Genomic DNA, 25,755 nt, shown 5'->3' with positions numbered 1-25,755 from the left:
GGATGTTATATAGTCACTAGCAGTCTGTTAATGAAAGAAAAGAATGTCTTAAAACTCAGAATGGCACCAGGCCCCTCATCCATAAGATTTATTTTGGGATAATCTTGGCACCAAATGGGCCATAAACTGATTGACTTGAATCTTGTAGAAGGACAGATTACCATACAAATAGTTTCATTTACATAGATTAGGGGAACAATATCTGTATAACATACTGGTTTGTCAAGTAGGTTCTGAGCCATTAGGTGGAACCGACTTGAAGACAGAGTTTGGGGTAAATGAATAGTACATTAACATAGTTTAAAACAAACATTTCCCATAAGAAATACGCATTGGTTAACTCAAGGTTTGAGAATAGTTACCTTCAGGTGAAACCAGGTGTCATTATGGCAACACAGTATTTTAAGAGAAACCTCCTTTTAAATTTGTATAGAGAAGAAAAAAACATCGCTAGTTTGTTTTCCCCTGCTGCTTAAGAGAGAGAAAAATGTCTGACACTTGCAGCCTATTTCCTCTGTTTGGAGACCCCTGGCCTTCCTGCCTGTTACCCTCTCAGTATCACATTCTGGCATTGATTTGCATTTCAATAACCTCTAATGATGTTGAGCATCCTTTCATGTGCTTGGTAGTCAGTAAAACAGCATTTTTAAAGGCGATTACATGATGTAATTGTAATACATTCAGATGTAAAGCCAAATTTTTACTGGTATAAGGATTACATATACATTTAAAACGTGGCAATTTGTGTGAGAGGATATGAACAGTGATTACTTTGATATGTTTGGGCTCTGGACATGATTTTTACTTCTTATTTTTTCACATTTTTCTTCTATGATAAGGTATCATTTAGGGTACAAGATAAACATTTTAAATAAGAATTCTGAAGGCAAAGAAAAACAAATGTGATTTTCAGTTTAGAATATATTGCTCTTTTATGTTACAGGGTTTCTTTCTTATTAGTTAACCATTAAGTTTTCTGTCCCCCAACTTGTAGACTCCTGAAAAGGTCTGAGACTAGGACTCTGCCCCAGGAGCCCCTGAGGCCTGAGTCGTGGGGCAGGGCGCACCTAGTCCTGGGGCAGCTACTGTCCCAGGTGCTGAAGGAAGTGGTCCCAATCCTGCCACCTCCATCTTCTCTGACTAATGTGAACCTTCTTGATCTCCACTTCCTAGAACAGCAAGACAAAAATGAAATCCTGGGTCATGTCTCTGTGAAGGGAAAAAGTTGGTTTTTTCAGTACCTAACTTCAGGTCAGCTTCACATTAAAGCTCCTGGCAACTGTGTAATAGATGTAACTATGGGGATTTTTTTACTTTCTGACTCTTCTACTGATAGTTTTCTTCAACAGCAGGTTTCCACCTGTCTCAAAACTTAAATATGACTTGTATGACTTTGAAGCATTTTAAATTTGAGAAAGTGATGCATAAAGAAAGGAGGAAATGAACTCTTATTGAGTACTGATGCTTACCAGATATTGAGTCAGTCACTTTGCACATACTTGTTTATTCAGTCTCCGCAACGGCACAATGACATGGCTACTATTATGTAATATAAAATGAGGCTTTGAGAGAGAAACGATTTCCCCCAAACAAAACAGCTCGTAAATGGCAGACTGGGATGGTGACCTTGGTAGTACAATAGCAGGGAGTGAATCTGACCCTGGCTACATCAAGCTCTCTGGTCAACCTTCCCTAACAAGTAGTCTTACCCTCATGACTCAGGTTGGCGCTCCAGCTACCACATCAGCATTCCCTCCCACACACATTCCTCCTATCCCCCAAGTTCACAGCCACTCCGGTCCTGTTGAACCTAGAAAGTACCAAGCGCCCCCTGCTGGTTATTGATGAGACTAGCGCAGAAGTGACCACATAGTTTTTATTCCTGGGAATTTTCAGGGAGGTGGCTAGACCAGGGGAGGATTCCAGGAGAGAAAGGACTGCTGTGTCATTGCTGGCCTGAGCTCAGCGGCTCCACCCGCAGCCAAAGTCCACCCTCCGCGCGCAGGATCAGCTCTGGCTTCTGGCGAGGCTCCTCACCCGGCAGGACGCGGAAGCGCAGTAGCGTGAGCGCCAGGACCACTTTCATCTCCGTCATGGCAAATGTCTGCCCGATGCAGTTCCTGTGGGCCGGAGTGAGGTCTTTGACTGTGCTGGGAATCTTCATCCAGGCCCCATCGCTCCTAGAATCTAGCTCACAACTCCCACCCCCACCCACAGTGATAGAGAATACGAAACTTGCCTGGGACCCCCACATAGGCTTGAATATCTAAGCCTGACCAAAAACCCATTCAGGGACACAGACCAGCAGGCAGGGAAACAGGACTCCCAGCACAATGTAGACCCCTCCTGGACCCACTATCATTCCCCAAACACCTTCCTATAACTTCCAGGGGAGGGGAGGGAAGGAGAACCAAAACTCTGACCATCTTCATTTTTTCCCACTCCCCTGCCAGAGAGTCAAGTCTGGAATCTCAGTCCCAGAACCTCCAACACACCACCCCATCCCTACCTCAGATGCCCACTACCCTCACCTGGGACCCACTGAGAAGGGAATAAAAGCCAGAGGTGACCTCCCCTTGATGTTTTCTGGCTCGAAGCGGAAGGGGTCATAGACCTGGGGGCAAAACAAGACAACACTACTGAATAGGATCTCCCAGGACATCCATCCTTGGAGAAGCAGATGTGTGTATAATGGGAGGGAGGTGATGTCTGATTTGCCAATCAGAATTCTGTAGTCTCCCCTGGGCCTCCCAAGAGGAATGGATAGGGATGATGGAGGTATGACGTGGGGGAGGAATCACCTCAGGGTCTGGCCACACAGATGGGTTGTGGTGGGTCCCAACAATACTGATGAGGCAGATAACACCTGTGGAACAAGAGAGGGCAGCAGGACTAGGTCCTCACTGCCTCATTGACCCCTCTTTCTCACCAGGAAACGCCTCGCCTAGTCATTGTGAGTACCTTTGGGGATGACCCGGCCATCTGGAAGCAAAGTGTCCTGGGCATAGCGGCGGGAGATGACCGAGACCGGGGGGTGCAACCGCAGACTCTCCTTGATGCACATGGTCAGGAAGGGCAACTGGGCCAGGTCGTCCCTAAGGAACCCCCACGACAACTATCCAGGGAGCAAAAACAGAGACACACCACCAGCCCTCCTGGTGCCCCATAAGATCCTCTCTGCCCAGAACAAAATCACAGATGGATCAAATATCTCCAAACTCAGTAAGTCATATACATAAATTATACAGCTTTTTCTTTATCCCTTGTACCTCAATTAAATGGTTTTTAAAAAGATAGAAAGAAAAGCAGTATCACAGAAGAACCAGACAAAATTGAGTCTGATGTTTTCAGCTTTTCTGAGCAACATACCCAAAATCTAGCCATAAAAATATTCAAAAATTTGTATAAAAATATATTATTCTTTACAGCAAGAACAAAATCAAAAGGCAGATGAGTAAGAAGCAAAAGAAACAGATTCAATGATGTTTACTCTTATTTATTACTGCACTACAGACACTAGTTAATGCAATTAGATGGGGGTGGGGAGGAGAGAAATATCATTTGAATGTGGGGGTAAATGTGTCATTTTTGGTAGATAGTGATTTTATATTTAGAAAACAAGAGAATTCACTAGAAAATTTCTATAAACTTTGAAGATAAGATCCAGTAAGGGGACTGAATTTTTTCCCTAATCCTCTTCATTTTGTGTGGGGATTTAAATTCTTAATAAATGGTACAGTTAACTAGTTCAAAATTAGAAAACTACACACTCCTATGGCCCAACACTCATTTCCCCTCCTCACTGTTTCCCTAGGTAACTTTGTTTCATGTATCCTTCCAGGGAGAGTGTATTGCATTTTAAAAGTTATATAGTATTAATAGCATGCTGTATAATGTACACCCTGGTCTGTATCTTTTTCATGTAACAGTATATCAGTGTCTTCTTGTACAGCTCCTAGACTTGTGTCAAGAATAGGGCCTTCTCTTCTGCGGAACTACAAATAATTTCCCATGGCTTCCTCTAGAGCCTTTGTGCCTGTGCATGCTCAGTCACTCAGTTGTGTCTGACTCTTTGCGACCCCATGGACTGTAGCCCACCAGGTTCCTCTGTCCATGGGATTCTCCAGGCAGGAATACTAAAGTGGGTTGCCATTTTCTGCTCCAGGGGATCTTCCCAACCCAGAGACATAACCCATGTCTCCTGTGTCTTTTGAATTGGCAGGTGAATTCTTCGCCACTCTGCCACCTGGGAAGCCTTCTAGAGCCTTTAAGATACATTTATTTTATATTTTATGCCTTTGATTCAGGCGATGTTACATTCATGTAAGACTTGAGAAAGAGCTTGGATTCATTTTTTCCATCTAACTCTCCAGTTGTTACAAGAGCTTTTATTAAACGGGCTTTATTTTTCCTATTGATATGACACTTCATATTTTTAGTGTTACCATGTTCACTGGGCAAGAAATTTATATCCATACATTGTTAGCTTTCCTATGAGAAATAATAGAAAAGATGATGAAAAAAGATGATGATGACATCGACTATTTGGTTTAAATTTAGCAAGAAATGTTAGTGTCTGTATGCCACATGAACATATAGATGTTTCTCTATCCAGGTAGAATATATGATTCACCATAACAACGAGAGTATTTAAGGGTTAATTTAACAAAATGTGCATATGGTCTCCATACTAAAATCTCAGACTATATTTAAACTATATTATTTTAATATCCAAAATTGGTTATCCACTCCACACTCTGGAGTAGTGTGTGTTGATATTAGGAATTAATCTACCTTACACAGTCAGTCACATGTACAAATCGAACCCCCCCCCTCCCTCCTGCCTCTCACTCCCCTTCTCCCCTACACCTTCTTACTCTCCATCTCTTCATTTTGGCCCTGCTATTTCTTGACCATAGAGCACCTCAAATGCACCTCAAAATAGCTACTGCTCATCTTGGAAGATCTAAGTTGAGGACATTTTTTCCAACCTCGATTTTCCTCTCTAAATAAAAACCCCACCCTGGCCATCTACACTGGGAATGTTCTGACCTGGGACTATTCCTCACCAGGCTGAGAGCTCCTGGAAGGCAAGACTGGGTCTGGTCCTTCCTGAGTCTCCAGGACACAGAATGGGACTTAGAAGAATTGGAGATGTCATAGAACTGAAAAGAAGGAGGCAGTGTACCAGTGTTTGTTGAATGGGGACTGGATGGAGGAAGATGTGGGTATCCCTGGACCGGTGGTGAATGACTTTAGTCCCTAAGGGTTCCATGTGAATCCTGGACTAAATAATATGAGGATATAGGGGTCAGGAGATCAGCAAACACTCATGGAATGAAGATGTTTGAAAACGTGATTTTTAGAGAGAAAGGTAACAGAGTGAAGGGGAAGTTCACATAGTGAATACGTGCTAAGTAGCAACATCTGCCCTCCCACATTGTCACCAGTTATCTCAGAAATCCAAGTTTCTGTCCTCAAAGCCAGAAAACTTTACCCTGCTATCCATACTGAGTAACAGATCCAGCTTCTGAGCTTTGCTACTATTCCCACTAAATAATAATGACAAAATCCACACAAAATTTCCCTTATCCCCAGCCAGGAAACAGAGTCAATGAGAGGGGTTCAGGAGCACACCATGAGGACCTGCACTCACCACTCAATCTCTTTAGACTCACGGTCCCTCAGAAGGTCTTGCACTTCTTGCCGGCAGCGCTCCTGGTATTCTGGGTGCTTTGCAAGGTTGTACAGGATCCAGGAGAGGCCACTAGCTGTGGTGTCATGGCCTGAGGAGTATCCAGAAAGGTTTGGATCTCTGGGCTACTTCAGCACCAGAGGGTGGACAGTACCCTCCCATGGGGAGGATGGGGAGGGGTTGAGTGGTCCAAGGTCCCCTTGGCAACATCCTGGAGTAGAGAGACCCAGCCTTCTAAGTAGTCCCACACTGGGACTCTCACCCTCAAACATGAAGGTGTCAGCTTCAGCCCGGATATCTTCATCTGATAATCCCTTCCCATCTTCATCCTGGAGAGAAAGCAAGACCCCCAGAATCACACTAGCTCATAGTCCCTGAGCCTAAACTGCAAAAACCTCTGAATCTCCATCATCCATCCAGAAACCCAAGCCCACCCAGAACTCCTAGACCTCTTATGCCCACTCCAGATGTCTCTATTTCTTTGCCTCCTATGTTGTGCCTGGTGATAGGAATCAATGATCCATTCATATTTTTATGTTTTGACATGATGAGGGATTTTGGAGAAAAAAAGTTAATGTCCACCTGGGTTACAGGATGATCAACTCAACTAGCAACTTGTTTTGGAAGCTAGAGTTGAGCATTGTCCCCAAAGACATCTGCTCACAGGCTTGGTGAGTAAATCCAAAGATCTTTTTATCCTGGAGATAGGGAATGGGTATTAAACCTATAGAATCATAGACTGCTTTCTCACCAAAGATGATTTATTTAAGCTCCAAACAATCTCTCTCTTTTCTTCTCTCCTCTCTCCCTCTCTCTCTCCGTCTTCCTATGCCTGTGCATATACCTTTCCCTACCCACTTTAGGGAAGAAGGGGCAGAAGTATTAGCTGTCCTGAATGGGTTCCAAATTTCAAAATCTGGAGGTAATTCTGCTGTGATACAAGCATCATGGTGCCCTCAAAAGAATTTGCAAATGGAGAATCAGAGCCAAGTTCTACTATGACTACTGAAATTAATGCTCTGCTCTGATCCAAGCTTCTGCATACATACAACACACACACACACACACAGAGACTAACTTATCAACTTGGAAGTAGACTAAAATCTCAGGCCCTTAACAGTTTCAGACATAGCAGTCCCTGCAGACAGTATTCCACACAATCATCTATAAAACTTTTCTCTGAGCCATACTTCCCTTCCTCAAGCACCTTCCATGACTCTCCAGTACCCTCTATATCTTATTTAAGTTCTCTGATCAGATCAAAGTCCATTCTACTTCCTAAACTCAGATCCCAGAGGAACCCACCTTGGTCAACAGAAGCACATCGATGAAGTCCAAAGTCTTGGTCTTCGCCTTGGCCTTGAGGAAGTCATCAGTACCCTCACTGGGAAGGGTGTGGCGCCGCTCCTGAATGACTGCATCTGTGAAGTCATGTACCAGGCGGCAGGCCCTGCGGAAGCGCCGCCCATTGGGGGTGAGGAAGTACAGAAAGTCCATGTGCAAGAAGATCTGCTGGTTCCGCTTTGCCACAAGCGCACTGAGCTCCAAGATGGTGGTAATATATTCACTGGGTTTCCTGAAGGATGAGAGCATGAATGGAAGCCACCACTTAAAATACCAGAAGCCCAGAAGCTGGGGGCTACCTCCCTTCAGGAAGCTGAGGCTCCAGAAACAGATGGTTCATAGATACAGTGTGGGGATGAGCCAGGAGATGTGGCTCTTCAAACTCTTCTCAACCCATATCCCATCTCCGTGAGCTGCCTCCATTCCCCAGGCACCCAGAGCACAGCTTAGACATCAGGCTTCTCTCCTTTCTCACCCAGTTTCTGTTCCCCTCTCCTTCCCCCACACTGTTCACTCAGTTCAGAACCTTAACCTTGCCCAGCTGATCAATGGGGATAACAGCTTCCCTACTCTCCTTACTTCCCGTGTCAACACAGTTGAATGGTGTTGTGCCTATCACAGTTGGTCTTGAGTCATCTGACAGTGATCTCTTGGACATCTTCAAAGCTCAACTTTGACCATGACCTTCATGTGCTCAAATATCTTCCTTGGCTCTCTGGAAACCTCAGAATAAATTTCCTATCCTTTTTGTTTGATTTCAGAAGGTTTTAAGGTATAACCCTGCCCACTCCTCTAAACTTATTTCCAAGGTGTCTCCTCACTATTGCACACACTTTGCTTATTTTAGCCTGCTAGTTTTTATCAAGGGCTTCCCTGGTGGCTCAGAGGTTAAAGCGTCTGCCTGCAATGCAGGAGACCCGGGTTCGATCCCTAGGTTGGGAAGATCCCCTGGAGAAGGAAATGGCAACCCACTCCAGTATTCTTGCCTGGAGAATCCCATGGACAGAGGAGCCTGGTGGGCTGCAGTCCACGGGGTCACAAAGAGTCAGACACAACTGAGCAACTTCACTTTCCAAGCAATTCTACCTACTTAAAAGGATATCTCTGGAAGTGGGAGAAGGGTCTTAAGATGGTGGAGGAATAGGACGGGGAGACCACTTTCTCCCCCACAAATTCATCAAAAGAACATTTGAATGCTGAGTAAATTCCACAAAACCACTTCTGAATGCTGGCAGAGGACATCAGGCATCCAGAAAAGCAGCCCATTGTCTTCAAAAGGAGGTAGGAAAAAATATATAAAAGATAAAAAGAGAGACAAAAGAGGTAGGGACAGAGATCCATCCTGGGAAGGAAGTCTTTAAAAAGAGAGAAGTTTCCAAACACCAGGAAACACTCTCACTGGCAAGTCTGTGGCAAGCCTTGGAACCTCAGAGGGCAACATAACTGGGAGGAAAAATAAATAAATAATCAAAACCCACAGATTACATGCCCAGTGGTAACTCCCAGCGAATAAGCAGCACAGACACCCGCATCCACCACTAGCAAGCAGGGGCTGGGCAGGGAGGCGAGGGCTGCATTGCTTAGGGTAAAGACCAGGCCTGAATGCTCTGAGGGCAATCTGAAGGAACTAAATTGAGACAGCAAACCAGACTGTGGGATAGCTATCCCGCGAAAAGCCCTAACCTAAGACACCGCCAGGCCCACTCACAGAACAAAGAACTGAGCAGAGCTAGCCGGCTGTGGACTGGCCCATCCCCCGCTGGAGACAGGCAGGCGAGGGCAGCCAGAGCCAGAAGGGAGCTATCATGGCCCCAGAGAGGCATCATCTACCAACTGCAAGCAGGCTTCATTGCTAACCAAGACTTCTTGATATTCTGGATGGTCGACATCTACCAGGAGGGTCACAGCCAGAGATCAGCTTCCCAGAAGAGATACACAGCACACCTGAGAAGGTGTGCTAGTTGTACATCCAGAAAACCAAGTGGCAGGGGCAGGAGAGGCGATAAGTTGCAGCAACCCTGCTTGCCAAGCACCTGGTACCTGAGCTGCTTGGACCTGGGAAGACACAAAACGCAGGCCAAAACAAGTCTGCACCTTTCTGGAGCACCTGAGTACCTGAACCTGAGTGGCTTAGACCTGGGAAGTGCATACAACCCAGGGCCAGCCTCAGACAGTTCCTGGCAGAGCAACCTAGAGCCTAAGCAGTGTAGACAGGGAAAGCACAAACGCTGTGAGCTGGGGCAAACCCAGTGTGGCCGAGACACTGCGAGCACATGACAGTGTTATTTGTTTGCAGTGTTCCGTGTTCCCCACAGCACGACTGAACAAGTGAGCCTAAAAAAGTGTCCACCACTGTCACCTTGTGTCAGGGCAGAAAGTAGACACTGAAGAGACCAGTAAACAGAAGAAGCTAAATAAAACAGAGGGAACCACCTTGGAAGTGACAGATGCAATAGATTAAAACCATGTAGTTAGCACTAGCTACATAGGAAGGGGCCTATAGATCTTGAGAAGTATAAGCCGGATCAAGGAACTATCTAAAAATGAACTGACCCCACACTGTCCACAACAACACCAGAGAAAGTCCTAGATATATCTTTACTATTATCATTCTTTAAATTAAAAATAAAATTATTTTAAAGTCCTCTATTACTCTTTTAATTTTCATTTTATAACCTACTATTACTTTGCACAAAAAAGACCCTATTTTTTTAAAGCAAACTTCATATATATATATATATATATATATATATATATATATAATAATTTTTGTGGCTTTGTTTTTTTCTTTAATATTGTATTTATGAGAATCTAAAGTGGAGAGTGAAAAAGTTGGCTTAAAGCTCAACATTCAGAAAATGAAGATCATGGCATCCGGTCCCACCACTTCATAGGAAATAGATGGGGAAACAGTGGAAACAGTGTCAGACTTTATTTTGGGGGGCTCCAAAATCACTACAGATGGTGACTGCAGCCATGAAATTAAAAGACGCTTACTCCTTGGAAGGAAAGTTATGACCAACTTAGATAGCATATTCAAAAGCAGAGACATTACTTTGCCAACAAAGTTTCGTCTAGTCAAGGCTATGGTTTTTCCTGTGGTCATGTATGAATGTGAGAGTTGGACTGTGAAGAAGGCCGAGCGCCGAAGAATTGATGCTTTTGAACTGTGGTGTTGGAGAAGACTCTTGAGAGTCCCTTGGACTGCAAGGAGATCCAACCAGTCCATTCTGAAGGAGATCAGCCCTGGGATTTCTTTGGAAGGAATGATGCTAAAGCTGCAACTCCAGTACTTTGGCCACCTCATGCGAAGAGTTGACTCATTGGAAAAGACTCTGATGCTGGGAGGGATTGGGGGCAGGAGGAGAAGGGGACGACGGAGGATGAGATGGCTGGATGGCATCACTGACTCAATGGACGTGAGTCTGAGTGAACTCCAGGAACTGGTGATGGACAGGGAGGCCTGGCGTGCTGCAATTCATGAGGTCACAAAGAGTTGGACACGACTGAGTGACTGAACTGAACTGAACTGCACCTCTACTCTAGATTTTTAATCTTTGCTTATTGGTATTTGTTATCAATTTTGTACCTTTAAGAACCCAATCTTCAGTACCCATTTTGACTTGGGAGTGAGATTACTGGCTTGACTGCTCTCTCCCCCCTTTGACTCTCCTTTTTCTCCACCAGGTCGCCTCTGTCTCCTCCCTCCCCCTTCTCTTCTCTACTCAACTTTGAATCTCTTTGTGTGTTCTGGGTAGTGGAGAACACTTAGGGAACTGATTACTGCCTGGATCTGTCTCTCACCCTTTTATTTCCCCTTTTATCCTCCTGGCCACCTCTGTTTCCTTCCTCCCTCTTCTCTTCTCTGTGTAACTCCGTGAACATCTCTGAGGGTTCCACACTGTGGAGAGCACATATGGAATTGATTAGTAGCTAGCTTGCTCTTGCCCCTTTTGATTCCCCCTCTTCTCCTGGTCACCTCTATCTCCCTCCTCCCTCTTCTCTTCTTCATGTAACTCTGTGAACCTCTCTGGGTGTCCTTCACTGTGGAGAAACTTTTCATCTTTAATCAAGATGTTTTATCATCGTTGCTGTATAGATGGAGAAGTCCTGAAGCTACTGTAAGAATAAGACTGAAAACCAGAGGCGGGAGGCTTAAGTCCAAATCCTGAGAACACCAGAGAACTCCTGACTCCAGGGAACATTAATCAATAGGAGCTCATCAAACGCCTCCATGCTGACACTGAAACCAAGCACCACCCAAGGGCCAACAAGATCCAGAGCAGACATACCACGCAAATTCTCCAGCAACACAAGAACATAGCCCTGGGCTTCAATATACAGGCTGCCCAAAGTAACACCAAACCCATTGACATCTCATAACTCATTACTAGTCACGTCATTGTACTCAAGAGAGAAGAAATCCAGCTCCACCCACAAGAACACTGACACAAGCTTCCCTAACCAGGAAACCTTGACAAGCCACGGGTCCAACCCCATCCACAGTGAGGAAACTCCACAATAAAGAGAACTCTAGAAACTGTGAGAATACGGAAAGGCTACCCCAAACACAGAAATATAAACAAGATGAAAAGGCAGAGAAATACCAGAAGGTAAAGGAACAGGATAAATGCCCACCAAACCAAACAAAAGAGGAAGAGATAGGGAATCTACCTGAAAAAGAATTCAGAATAATGATAGTGAAAATGATCCAGTATCTTGAAAACAAAATGGAGTTACAGATAAATAGCCTGGAGACAAGGATTGAGAAGATGCAAGAAAGGTTTAACAAGGACCTAGAAGAAATAAAAAAGAGTCAATATATAATGAATAATGCAATAAATGAGATAAAAAACACTCTGGAGGGAACCAACAGTAGAATAATGGAGGCAGAAGATAGGATAAGTGAAGTAGAAGATAGAATGGTGGAAATAAATGAAACAGAGAGGAAAAAAGAAAAATGAATTAAAAGAAATAAGGACAATCTCAGAAACCTCTAGGACAATGTTAAATGCCCAAACATTCGAATCATAGGAGTCCCAGAAGAAGAAGACAAAAAGAAAGACCATGAGAAAATACTTGAGGAGATAATAGTTGAAAACTTCCCTAAAATGGGGAAGGAAATAGTCACCCAAGTCCAAGAAACCCAGAGTGTCTCAAACAGGATAAACCCAAGGTAAAACAATGCAGGACACATATTAATCAAATTAACAAAGATCAAACACAAAGAACAAATATTAAAAGCAGCAAGGGAAAAACAACAAATAACACACAAGGGGATTCCCATAAGGATAACAGCTGACCTTTCAATAGAAACTCTTCAGGCCAGAAGGGATTGGCAGGACATACTTAAAGTGATGAAAGAGGGAAAAACCCACAACCCAGATTACTGTATCCAGCAAGGATCTCATTCAAATATGAAGGAGAAATCAGAAGCCTTACAGACAAGCAAAAGCTGAGGGAATTCAGCACCACCAAACCAACTCTCCAACAAATGCTAAAGGATCTTCTCTAGACAGGAAACACAGAAAGGATGTATAAACTCGAACCCCAAACAACAAAGTAAATGGCAACGGGATCATACTTACCAATAATTACCTTAAATGTAAATGCCCCAACCAAGAGACAAAGACTTGCTGAATGGATACAAAAACAAGACCCCTATATATATTGTCTACAAGAGATCCACCTCAAAACAAGGGACACATACAGACTGAAAGGGAAGGGCTGGAAAAAAGATATTCCATGCAAATAGAGATCAAAAGAAATCAGGAGTAGCAATACTCATATCAGATAAAATAGACTTTAAAACAAAGGCTGTGAAAAGAGCCAAAGAAGGACACTACATAATGATCAAAGGATCAATCCAAGAAGAAGATATAGCAATTATAAATATATATGCACCCAACATAGGAGCACCACAATATGTAAGACAAATGCTAACAAGTCTGAAAGGAGAAATTAACAATAACACAATAATAGTGGGAGACTTTAATACCCCACTCACACCTATGGATAGATCAACTAAACAGAAAATTAACAAGGAAACACAAACTTTAAATGATACAACAGACCAGTTAGACCTAATTGATATCTATAGGACATTTCACCCCAAAACAATGAATTTCACCTTTTTCTCAAGTGCAGATGGAAGCTTCTCCAGGATAGATCACATCCTGGGCCATAAATCTAGCCTTGGTAAATTCAAAAAAATTGAAATCATTCCAAGTACCTTTTCTGACCACAATGCTGTAAGATTACATCTCAATTACAGACAAAAACTATTAAAAATTCCAACATATGGAGGCTGAAAAACATGCTGCTAAATAACCAACAAATCACAGAATAAATCAAAAAATAAATAAAAATATGCATAGAAATGAATGAAAATGAAAACACAACAACCCAAAATCTGTGGGACACTGTAAAAGCAGTGCTAAGGGGAAGGTTCATAGCAATACAGGCATACCTCAAGAAACAAGAAAAAAGTCAAATAAATAACCTAACTCTACACCTAAAGCAACTAGAAAAGGAAGAAATGAAGAACCCCAGGATTAGTAGAAGGAAAGAAATATTAAAAATTAGGACAGAAATAAATGCAAAAGAAACAAAAGACACCATAACAAAAATCAACAAAGCCAAAAGCTGGTTCTTTGAGAAGATAAATAAAATTGACAAACCATTAGCCAGACTCATGAAGAAACAAAGGGAGAAAAATCAAATCAATAAAATTAGAAATGAAAATGGAGAGATCACAACAGACAACACGGAAATACAAAGGATCATAAGAGACTACTATCAGCAACTATATGCCAATAAAATGGACAACTTGGAAGAAATGGAAAAAATCTTATAAAAGTACAACTTTCCAAAACTGAACCAGGAAGAAATAGAAAATTTTAACAGACCCGTCACAAGCATGGAAATTGAAACTGTAATCAGAAATCTTCCAGCAAATGAAAGCCCAGGACCAGACGGCTTCACTGCTGAATTCTACCAAAAATTTAAAGAAGAGCTAACACCTATCCTACTCAAACTCGTCCAGAAAATTGCAGAGGAAGGTAAACTTCCAAACTCATTCTGTGAGGCCACCATCACCCTAATACCAAAAATCAGACAAAGATGCCACAAAAAAGAAAACTACAGGCCAATATCACTGATGAACATAGATGCAAAAATCCTTAACAAAATTCTAGCAAACAGAATCCAACAACACATTAAAAAGATCTCCATGTTCATTTATTATCAAATATGTAGTTTGTGGGATTGGTGGGAGCAAAATACTATAAATAAATAGAGAACCACTAGCAAAAAAAAAAAAATCATACATCACGACCAAGTGGGCTTTATCTCAGGGATGCAAGGATTCTTCAATATCCACAAATTAATCAATGTAATACACCACATTAAGAAATTTAAAGATAAAAACCATATGATTATCTCAATAGATGCAGAGAAAACCTTTGACAAAATTCATCATCCATTTATGATTTAAAAACCCTCCAGAAAGCAGGAATAGGCAATGGTACCCGACTCCAGCCTCTTGCCTGGAAAATCCCATGGATGGAGGAGACTGGTAGGCTGCAGTCCATGGGGTCACAAAGAGTCAGACACGGCTGAGTGACTTCACTTTCACTTTTCACTTTCATGCATTGGAGAAGGAAATGGCAACCCACTCCAGTGTTCTTGCCTGAAGAATCCCAGGGACAGGGGAGCCTGGTGGGCTGCCATCTATGGGGTCGCACAGAGTCGGACACGACTGAGGTGACTTAGCATAGCATTAGCATACCTCAAAATAATAAAAGCTATATATGACAAACCCACAGCAAACATTATCCTCAATGGTGAAAAATTGAAAGCATTTCCCCTAAAGTCAGGAATAAAACAAGGATGCCCACTCTCACCACTACTATTCAACATAGTTTTGGAAGTTTTGGCCACAGCAATCAGAGTAGAAAAGGAAATAAAAGGAATCCAGATTGGAAAAGAAGAAGTAAAACTCTCACTGTTTGCAGATGACATGATCCTCTATATAGAAAACCCGAAAGACTCCACCAGAAAATTACTAGAGCTAATCAATGAATATAGTAAAGTTGCAGGATATAAAATCAACACACAGAAATCCCTTGCATTTCTATACACTAATAATGAGAAAATAGAGAAATTAAGGAAACAATTCCATTCACTGTTGCAATGAAAAGAATAAAACACTTAAGTATATATCTACCTAAAGAAAAAAAAAGACCTATATATAGAAAACTATAAAACACTGGTGAAAGAAATCAAAGAGGACACAAATAGATGGAAAAATATACCATGTTCATGGATCAGAAGAATCAATATAGTGAAAATGAGTATACTACCCAAAGCAATCTATAGATTCAATGCAATCCCTATCAAGCTAACAATGGTATTTTTCACAGAACTAGAACAAATAATTTCACAATTTGTATAGAAATACAAAAAACCTCTAATAGCCAAAGCAATCTTGAGAAAGAAGAATGGAACTGGAAGAATCAACCTGCCTAACTTCAGGCTCTACTACAAAGCCACAGTCATCAAGACAGTATGGTGCTGGCACAAAGACAGAAATATAGATCAATGGAACAAAATAGAAAGCCCAGAGATAAACCCACGCACCTATGGAGGGATTGGGGGCAAGAGGAGAAGGGGACGACAGAGGATGAGATGGCTGGATGGCATCACTGACTCGATGGACGTGAGTCTCAGTGAACTCCGGGAGTTGGTGATGGACAGGGAGGCCTGGCATGCTGCGATTCATGGAGTCGCAAAGAGTCGGACATGACTGAGCGACTGATCTGATCTGATCTCTGAGCGACTGATCTGATCTGATCTGATCTGATGGACACCTTATCTTTGACAAAGGCAACAAACAATGGAGAAAAGACAATCTCTTTAACAAGTGGTGCTGGGAAAACTGGTCAACCGCTTGTAAAAGAATGAAACTAGAACACTTTCTAACACCATACACAAAAATAAACTCAAAATGGATTAAAGATCTAAACATAAGATGGGAAGCTACAAAACTCCTAGAGGAAAACATAAGCTAAACACTCTTCAACATAAATCACAGCAGGATCCTCTATGACCCACCTCCTGGAATATTGGAAATAAAAGCAAAAATAAACAAATGGGACCTAATTAAAATTAAAAGCTTCTCACAACAAAGGAAACTATAAGCAAGGTGAAAAGACAGCCTTCAGAATGGGAGAAAATAATAGCAAATGAAGCAACTGACAAAGAATTAATCTTAAAAACATACAAGCAACTCCTACAGCTCAATTCCAGAAAAATAAATGACCCAATCAAAAAATGGGCCAAAGAACTAAACAGATATTTCTCCAAAGAAGACATACAGATGGCTAACAAACACATGAAAAGATTCTCAACATCAATCATTATCAGAGAAATGCAAATCAAAACCACAATGCAAATGCAAATCAAAACCACAAATCAAAACCACCATTTCATGCCAGTCAGAATGGCTGCTATCCAAAAGTCTACAAGCAATAAATGCTGAAGAGGGTGTGGAGAAAAGGGAACTCTCTTACTCTGTTGGTGGGAATGCAAACTAGTACAGCCACTCTGGAGAACAGTGTGGAGATTCCTTAAAAAACTAGAAATAGAACTGCCATATGACCCAGCAATCCCACTGCTGGGCATACACACCGAGGAAACTAGAATTGAAAGAGACACGTGTACCTAAATGTTCATCACAGCACAGTTTATAATAGCCAGGACACGGAAGCAACCTAGAATGTCCATCAGCATATGAATGGATAAGAAAGCTGTGGTACATATACACAATGGAATATTACTCAGCCATTAAAAAGAATGCATTTGAATCAGTTCTAATGAGGTGGATGAAACTGGAGCCTATTATACAGAGTGAAGCAAGCCAGAAAGAGAAACACCAATACAGTACAATAACGCATATACATGGAATTTAGAAAGATGGTAATGATAACCCTGTATGTGAGACAGCAAAAGGGACACAGATGTATAAAATAGTCTTTTGGACTCTGTGGGAGAGGGCGAGGGTGGGATGAAATGGAAGAATGGCATTGAAACATGTATATTATCATATGTGAAATGAATCACCAGTCCAGGTTCGATACATGATACAGGATGCCTGGGCCTGGTACACTGTGATGACCCAGAGGGATGGGATGGGGAGGGAGATGGGAGGGAGGTTCAGAATGGGGACATGTACACCCATGGCAGACTCATGGCAATGTATGGCAAAACCACTAAAATATTGTAAAGTAATTAGCCTCCAATTAAAATAAATAAATTTATATTAACACATGTATACCTGTGGCGGATTCATTTTGATATTTGGCAAAACTAATACAATTATGTAAAGTTTAAAAATAAAATAAAATTAAAAAAAAATAAATAAATTTATATTTTAAAAGCGAAAAAAAAAAATAAAAGGATACCTCCTTCTCCTTTCCCTTCCTTTTGTTCAATGTCCAGCTCTGACCCACCTCCTCCAGGAAGTCCCTTCTGATTGTCCTAGCCAGTCTCCCCTCCCTCATCTGCTCCTTTGGGTCTATGTCTCTTGTTCCCAGGCCCTTGGCCAAGACTCACTCTTGGCAATTGCTGTCATAACTGAAGACGCATTTCTGCAGACTGTCCAGGGTCATGAGGCTGATGTGTTCAAACATGTCCAGATGGGTGTGGCCTTCTGTGATCAGACGCTGCCACTTGGCCTGAACAGAGAAGGGAACAGCATTAGGGCAGAAAGCTGGTTCCTCTGAGCCTCTCCTCAGTCTGAACCACTTGGATGGACTCCCCCAGATCCTGCATCCTGGGCCTGGGATCCCCTTTTCAGGAAGAACCAGGCTTGGGTGGGAGTGAAAGTTGTTACTGTTAGGACGTTAAGTCCCCATGGCTAGGAGTCAGGAGATCTGGGTTTTTTAAATCCTGGCTCTGCTTCCTACATCTTTGTATCCTGTGGTAACATTAATGCATAAAGTAGGTACACAGCAAATGTTAACTTTCTTCCTGCTTATTTTTATAAATTGATTAAGAAAATGTCCCCTATGTTGAAAGAAGTAGTCTTACATGAGCTCTGAGTAACCCTGCCCTTTAATGTTGGGTATGCAAAAAAAAAAAAAAAAAAAAATTGCAAGACCTCTACATGCTTTACCTTAACCATTTTGCAGAGTTATATTTATAGGCAACAACCTTGAGGGGTGAGGTTATGTCTCCCCCTGGACAAATATCAAGCTTGCTTCTAATTCTATAAAATTCATAGAGTCCCTAAACCTATACTCCTACTCCCAGTAATACAACATGCTGCTTGAGCAGGCAGTAATTGAAGTCCACTTGTGGCATCTGCATGGGATTTGGTGACATGGAGAAAGAATGCGACCAACTAGAAGCACATGCTGTTTGCTGTGCCAAATGTAAGAAACTGTCCTTTGTCTCTGACCCAGGATCTCATGTATTCTGGCAGAATCCATGAAACAGTAGCAAGCTCACTTGAAACCTCTTTGTAGGAAAAATCCCAAGAGCTTCACAGAAGCCTGCCTTCTAGTCCTTCATTTCCCTATGTATATATCCCAAGCCTTTGCAATGTAATTTTTCAGAAGCTTCTATTATGAGATGGAGCCTATTTCACCATCTTTCATTTATGACCTGCTCCTAGACTTGTTTTGGCCAGTAGACCATGCTGAAAATGATGAGATGCTCATCCCAAACCTAGATCCCAAGGGACATTGTAGTTCCCCTCAATCTGAGGGAACCCTGCTTCTGTGATGTGAACAAGCCTCAGATACCTTCTAAAGGAAGACAGTCATGAAAGGAAGTCCATTTGCCCCAGGCGAGGTCGTCCTAGATCAAATTGCAGTCAGCCAAGCCCTTAATGTGACAGAGCACAGAACTTCGGCTCAGCAAAGCTTCCTATCTAACCCACAGCTGATCACACATACATGGGCGGCCCCATCCACCTCCACAAGGACCAGCCAACTGACTTACAGTCCTGTTGTCAATACTAAACTCTTATTGTTTCGAAGTTGTTACTTGGGAATAACCACTACACAGTGTGCCTCATTATCACCAAACATGTTCCAAGATTTCAAGGCTTCCCTAATGGAAACAGAGAAACTAAAACCTACTATGTGCCAGAGACATGGCTCCATATGTCTCAACACCCTGCAAAGCAAGGATCACAGTGTACTCATTTTTACAGCTGAAGAAACTGAGGCTCAGAAAGAACAATGGACTCAAGCTGCCCAGAAGAGGCAGAATTCCAAAATGAATCTCTGAGTCCCCATTATCCCCAAGAATCCAGCTGGGACCCTGGGTTCAAGAGACTCACATGCATGATGTCTGCGCTCTTGGTGAAAATCTTCATATAGGGCTTCAGGATGTTGAAGTGGAAGGCGGGTGTCAGCATGCGACGGTGTCTGCTCCACTTGTCACCAGCACTCAGCAGAAGCCCATCCCCTAGCAGAGACAGCCACGGGGAGTGGGCAAAGGAAGACCTTCTCCTGGGTCCCCAGGGTCATCCCTAACCCCCTTTACAAACAGTTACTCACCCAGCCAGGGCTTCAGAAAGTCATAGAAGATCACATCCTTGGGTGCAGCAGCAGCTGACATGAAGGAGGACCATCAGGGGCCAGGGAGAGGGGGAGGGGACGATCTTTTGTGTGGAATAGAGGATCCCAGCCAGGAATCTGCATTCTCGCTCTGAGCCCTCCATAGCAGGAATGGGATCAAGAGCATAGGAAGCCAGAAGCCAGGTGGACAGGTGACAGAAGGCAGGGACCAGACCAGGCTTCAGAGCAGAAAAGAGCAAAGCAGAGTCCATAGACACAACTCTGTGTGTTTAGACACACCCCAACATGACACAACATGCCCCAACATTCCCTGACACGGCTCCTACATAGTCCAACAGGTTATGAAGACACAGGCATAACCCAGAACTCTACAAAACATCATTATGGGGACCAAGGACACCACATCTGCCCCAGTATTGACCTCTCCTGAGACATCTGACATGGCCACATGTGTTAACATGTCCTGACATGGCCCCAACATGAATGACACAACCTGATAGGACCCAACAGCTCTGCCATGGACCTGAAGACCATCTGACCTGACCTCAGTGTGCCCCAGGCAGGCTCCAGACAGGACTTGAATATACTGATGACCTGAACCAGGGGACCCAAGCATACCCTAAAACCTGCATCAGACAAGACTCACACAAGGTCTCAAGCATTTCTCAGAGTGACCCTGAGTCCCAGACCACAGACAGACCCCAAATGTGGCCCAAACATGACCAGCAGGAGAATCAGACAATCTCAGAGAAGAACCAGTCAGGCCCTAATATGCCTCAGATATCTTTGGCCACAGCTGAACCTCAGATATGAATCTCTGACCTCAGGTGTAAACATATATCAAGTGTCACCAGTATAACATATGCCAGCTGTAACCAGAGTCCAGGGAGAAACATAAACCCGACCAGACATGGCCACGCATCCCACATCACACAGACATGCCCTAGGCATGAGTAGACATGTCTGGAGGTCAGGCAGATGAGGGGTCCAGGTGAGAGAGAGACATTGGTATCTCTGCCATGCCCCCCTCTGCCTGCACCCTGGTCACCCACACACCTGAAAGCAACACTTTGGCCATGGCAGCAAGCAAGCTGTGGCCAGGGAGGCATCTACCTGGAGCAAAGAGCACAGGCTTGATGCAGGTGGGGTGGAAGGTGCGGGTGATCACATTCCAGGACCCGACCCCCTAGCAGTACACATCCCCATAGGTGCTGGTCAGGCCCTGTGTGTACAGGAGACCTTCCTCTTAGCTCCAAATCTGTAAAGGAACAAAAAGGACCCAATTCACAATCTTCTAGGCTGCCAGAGGCAAGGACTGGCAAGGCAGTGATTGACACCTGCACCCATGGATCACCTCTAGCAGCTGCTTCTCTGTTCTCAGTCTCTTCCCAGGGTCCCTCCTGCACCTTTTATGAACTGGGATCTGTTGGGTACAGAATGGGCTTCCCAGGTGGTGCTAGTGGTAAAGCACCTGCCTGCCAATGCAGGACATGTAAGAGATAGGGGTTCGATCCCTGGGTCAGGAAGATCCTCTGGAGGAGGGCATGGAACCCCACTCCAGTGCTCTTGCCTGGAGAATCCCACAGACAGAGAAGCATGGTGGGCTACAGTCCATGGGGTCACACAGAGTTGGATATGACTGAAGCAACTCAGCATGCTTGCAAGGATACATGATAGAAAGGGGACTTCCCTGTTTGGACCCCAAACACCATTTTCATGCAACTTCTCTTCCGTCCCCATATTCCAGGTGAGGAAATTCTGGCTCTACATAATAATTTGCCGACATTCTCATAGACAGTAAGCCTGAGGTGGAAGTCCAAGTCTGTCCAAATACAGAGCTTGAGTTCTTAGCCATTAAACTGCTCTGAACCCCAAAACAATAGCTCAGAGGACCCTGTGCCTCCAAGACCAGGCACTCAGAGGCTTGTGGATGCAGGAACTGGTCCTATGAATCTGGCAAGGGAAATTAAAGGAAATCCTATCATTTTCCAAGAAATGTTGTGAATGAGCTGACTTTTCTGTGGGGATTGAGCTTCTGGGCTTAATCTTAACCAGGATGAGAGGGAAGCCATCATAGATGAACTCGGGACTAAATGATGAAGACAGATGTCTGATGACATTATTTAGTATGTGGAGCCCAGCTAGGCCTGAATATACCCTCAAGGAGGGTGACTTCAAAGTCAACTGATTTCTTGGCAAAGTTCATAGTAGGGTGGTTTTTTCCCCACTACTAACAATGAAAGACAACTTCAGCAGCCAGAGGCAGTCAGGATGCTTCCAAGGCTCACCCAGCATTCTGGTGTCAGAGCCAAGGTTTCTGCCACATGCTGCCTGTCCCCCTTGCTTGCTTGGACTGTCGAAGAGTGGGAGGGGCAGAGGACAAAGGAAGGGAGCCAGGGTGTGGTAGAGTCTCCTCAGGAAAATTCCTGGGGACTGGAGAAGGAGGGCACTGAACTGGAAGTGGTCAAGTCCCAGGATTGGGTCAAAGAAACCGACCCTTCAGAGAGGTAGATGTCATGGAAATAGCAACCTGGATCCTGCACCAGCTAGAAGCCTTCATTGCTCTCGGACAGGGGATGGGTAGGATGAGGCCAGACCTGGAAAGGGGTCTGGGAGGTCATGGATGCTTATAACATCCCTCTACTCTTTGCTTGAAAAAATTTCTGCTCATCACTCCAGACCCAGTTCCAGAAACTCCTCCTCCAGGAAGACTTCCAGCATGCCCCAGCAGAGAGCCTTGCTTCTTCTCTGCATTGTCACAGCCCAACATCTTCCTCTGGCCAGGTCCTGACCTACCACACCAGATATGTGATCTCAAGACTAAGGCTGTCCTTCACCCAGAACACCAGGGTTGGGTAGAGACAGCTTTGGGAGGAGGGAAGAGGCAGCGAGAATGGTATTGGTGAATATTTGAAGGAAAGAGAAAGATGGCTGAGACAGACAAGGGGAAGTGGAGGGGGGTTGGTAGGGGTCACATAGAAGCTTGGCAGGGAGGAGCTGGAAGCCCAGAGGTGTGTCATGGTACCCACCATCACAAGCTCTGCATGGGTACCTGAGGCATTGGCGACGGTCCGGATCATGTCAGGGTGGCAGAAAATGATGATGGGAATGGCAGGGCCAAGGCAGATCCTAAATCCCTGGGGGTAGTTGGCTACCAGCTGGGTGAAGTCCTGCAAGCCCTTCTCCGTGGGGGGGTACTGCAAGCAAGGTAAGGGCCATCACTCTTCTAAAGAAGCCACCACAGTGGACAGTGTGTGGGATTCTGCACAAATGGAGGGAACTTCTGCTTCCTCCTTCCCTCTGGGGGAGAGAGGGTCCTGGAGCATCTCCAAGTCCCAAGGATATACCCCAGAGCACAGGAAAAAAACAGGCTCTCTGCCCACAGGAAGGCTGATCTTGGCTTGAGAAGGCAAGTTTTTCTTGACCTAGGAGTGATTTCAGCCCCAAGGGGTGGCCATAGAAGGAGATGCCCACCGGGGAGGTTTGTGGATAGCAGGGTGGCCTCAGGACTCCTCCCTGGGTTTGTTCTCACTTTATTTCATAGTCTGTTCCATCTACATAGCCTCCAGTTCCTGGCATGCTGAAGGGTCTGCAGACCTAAGACCTTCCAGTCCTGATCTACTGCAAGGGACAGATGTGAATCTGCTTAACCATCAGGAAAGCGGCTCTGATCTCTGCTGGCCGGGCTCTGCATCCTGTCTAACCTATGGGCGTACCATTTACACAGAAGAAACAGAGGCCATGTTCCCCAAAGAGGGTAGAAGGGAGGGTTGTCTCCTGGTGAAACCCCCAGAATCCTCCCCGTCTGGGTGCCCCATTCAAGTCTGACAAATACCTCCAGATGCTCTTGGCAAGTGAGCATAAGTCACTTTCACCTCTGTGACTTGCTTTCCTCTGCCCAAAGGCCACCTGAGCACTCAAAGCACTTGAGATTGGTTCAGAGAGGAAGAGTCACTTATCTGAGGTCACACAGAAAGAGGGGCTAGAGAAAGGAAGAGTGACCAAGACCAGACCCCACCACCAAGCCATTAGAGGGGACGGCACAACTGCAGTGACTTTGTAACATTCCTACTTTATCCAGACTTGGCCGAGACCCTTTCAAGACCCAGAATCTCGGGAAATCTTCCCTGCAGGCTTTAGAATCTATTTGCCTTCTGAATGTTGCCATAATAAACAATAAAATTGCAGTAAGTCCTCCCCCAAGTTGTAGTTCTCATCCCAGGCAGGAAAGAAAAGTTGCATTCATCTCTTAGCTGGGCTGCTAGGCAGAAGGTGCTGGAAACCCATTCATTTGACTTTGACCGAGGGAGGTGATGGAAAGTTCATTACCTATGTCCTCAAGCATTTATTTTGCATGCTTACAGGATATGCCAGCCCCGCACTTGGCACTGTAGTGTCTGCTCACCAGAACTATCATCAAATTGGGAGGTGGTTAATAAGTAAATGGACAATTCATTGTTCAATTATCATGAGAAAGGCCAATGAAAGTTCAAGGTCTGGGGCACAAGGTGGGCAGGCGTGGAGGAGAGGAAGGTCTAAAAAGGCTTCTGAAAGAGGAAATGATTGTCCAACTTTATCCAGATGGGGTGAGGGGACTAGTGGGACCTCTTGGTTGATGGGGAGTAAGAGAAGAGGGAGGGGTCCCTGAACAGGGATGGGGTGGGTAGCTGTATGCCATAGGTGGGGATGGGGAGGTGATAGCTGTTTCCTAGAAGGAAGCTGTAACCCAGAATGAAAAGACACAGGAAAGTGGCCACATGCAGAGCAGACCCTGGACAGCACCCTTGAGGAGGTCTCAAGGCCACCATGCAGACTGGAGAGGCCAAGGGACCAGGTTCTGTGCAGCCCTGCCTCTGAGGTGCACTAATGTGTGCAAGGCAGGCAGGAAATGGACCCCAAAGCAGGCTAAGGCTGGAAAGACAGGATGTGGGGAAGGTCTCGACGGCAGAGCAGAAGAATGAGGGAGAGAGGGAAGAGGGGGCTCCCTGGCCTCCCTGGCTTCTCTGCTGTCCTAGACCCCAGCCCAAACCCTGAGGCCTATTCATGAAGTCCATTCAACCTGATCCCCCAGACCTGTCCTGCTGCTCACACTCACCTGGCCCATGTGACCCAAGAACCAGTTGCGTTTGGGGGGTTGTGGGAAACACTGAAGGTGGCGAGAGTTGTTGTAGAAGGTGTAAGTCCAGGCCAGGACGTGGGCCAGGATCCAGGAGGCCCCAACCAGCACCAGCAGCAGCCATGGGGAGGCTGCCACCGGCCCGAGCCCCAGCCAGGACAGGTTCAGCTCCAGCATCCTGTGGTCAGATGGGGTGCCGGGTGAGTCCTGAGGATGAAGGAAGAGACAGTGATGGTGAGCTGTGAGGCAGAGATGGAAAGAGGGAGAGGAGCAAGGGAGTGAGGGGCAGGGATGGGGATTGATGGGGACGGGCAAGATGGGCTCAGAGACGGGTGGAGAGGGGCTGGGAGAGGGGAGGGAGAAACAGAAATTTAGAGGAAGAGGGAGAGAGGGAGACTGAGGCTGGGAGAGGAAAGGGAGAACCAGAGAAATTCAGAGGAAAGACAACGAAGAGACAAAGAGAGAGAGATAGAAAGACATACACACAGACAGAGTGTGTGTATTCGTTACCCACTGGTATCTATTCATTTCCCAGGCCAGTTTATTACCTAGAACCACTGCCTAGGGCAGTCTGCCCCACCCCTAGCTATGGCACCACCACCCAACCCACTGCCCACCTCTTGTCTCCCAACCTACCACTCTCTGTCAGGAACGGCTTGCTGTCACAGGGTTTCCTGGCCCCTGCTCCTAGAAGGTCTCTCTCCCTGGCCTGACCTCTGATCTAGGGGAGGCTGGGCTTGGCGGCCCAGCCAGCCAATCCCCACAGCCTCTTTACCTCCCCCACCCCATTCCTGGCAGCTGCCCAAATAGACTTTGGAGTAAGAGGGGCTATACTGAGAGAGGTCTTGCAAATCAGCTCAGAGCACCATAGTGTGAAAACTGTATCTGCGGGACTCAGTATCTCCCATGATAACAAGTTGGGGGGCGGGAAAGGGTGACTCTGAATCTCAAGTTTACAGCCGCCCCTGCCCTTCCAAGCTCAGGGTGCAGCAGGCAAAAGCATAAACGTT

General features: G+C 44.9%; 1 protein-coding gene across 10 annotated transcripts; it reads right to left on the bottom strand.

The window, feature by feature from the left end:
- Nucleotides 1–1,858: 1,858 nt before the first annotated feature.
- LOC102411985 (cytochrome P450 4F2) lies at nucleotides 1,859–25,481 on the bottom strand. Of its 10 annotated transcripts, none has more exons than XM_006047672.3 (13): nucleotides 25,382–25,481; nucleotides 24,725–24,952; nucleotides 22,682–22,826; nucleotides 19,609–19,662; nucleotides 19,389–19,516; nucleotides 17,654–17,775; nucleotides 7,001–7,271; nucleotides 5,958–6,024; nucleotides 5,657–5,786; nucleotides 2,962–3,095; nucleotides 2,802–2,866; nucleotides 2,532–2,614; nucleotides 1,859–2,120 (listed from the first exon to the last, which is right to left on the bottom strand). In XM_006047672.3, the coding sequence occupies exons 2-13, from the start codon at nucleotides 24,920–24,922 to the stop codon at nucleotides 1,946–1,948; spliced, it is 1,572 nt and encodes a 523-aa protein (XP_006047734.3). In that variant the 5' UTR covers nucleotides 24,923–24,952; nucleotides 25,382–25,481; the 3' UTR covers nucleotides 1,859–1,945. The 10 variants fall into 10 exon arrangements, 9 of the variants coding, with proteins under 9 accessions (XP_006047734.3, XP_025149521.2, XP_025149519.2 ...); XM_025293736.2 differs by lacking the exon at nucleotides 25,382–25,481 and adding an exon at nucleotides 25,260–25,375; XM_025293734.2 differs by lacking the exon at nucleotides 25,382–25,481 and adding an exon at nucleotides 25,256–25,374.
- Between the last annotated feature and the right edge of the window lie 274 nt (nucleotides 25,482–25,755).

This window comes from Bubalus bubalis, chromosome 9, assembly GCF_019923935.1.
Source record: "Bubalus bubalis isolate 160015118507 breed Murrah chromosome 9, NDDB_SH_1, whole genome shotgun sequence".
Classification (NCBI taxonomy): Eukaryota; Metazoa; Chordata; class Mammalia; order Artiodactyla; family Bovidae; genus Bubalus; species Bubalus bubalis.
This window is presented reverse-complemented; position numbering and strand designations above follow the sequence as displayed.

What these genes read in the sequence shown, in the direction of transcription:
- LOC102411985 (XM_006047674.3), bottom strand. Translation starts at nt 25,273, where the DNA reads ATGAATAGATACCAGTGGGTAACGAATACACACACTCTGTCT. An exon ending in TGGCCGGGTCATCCCCAAAG is followed by an intron (nt 2,867 to 2,961) that starts GTACTCACAATG and finishes CTTGTTCCACAG; the next exon opens with GTGTTATCTGCCTCATCAGT. An exon ending in CTGTGTGGCCAGACCCTGAG is followed by an intron (nt 2,615 to 2,801) that starts GTGATTCCTCCC and finishes TTTTGCCCCCAG; the next exon opens with GTCTATGACCCCTTCCGCTT.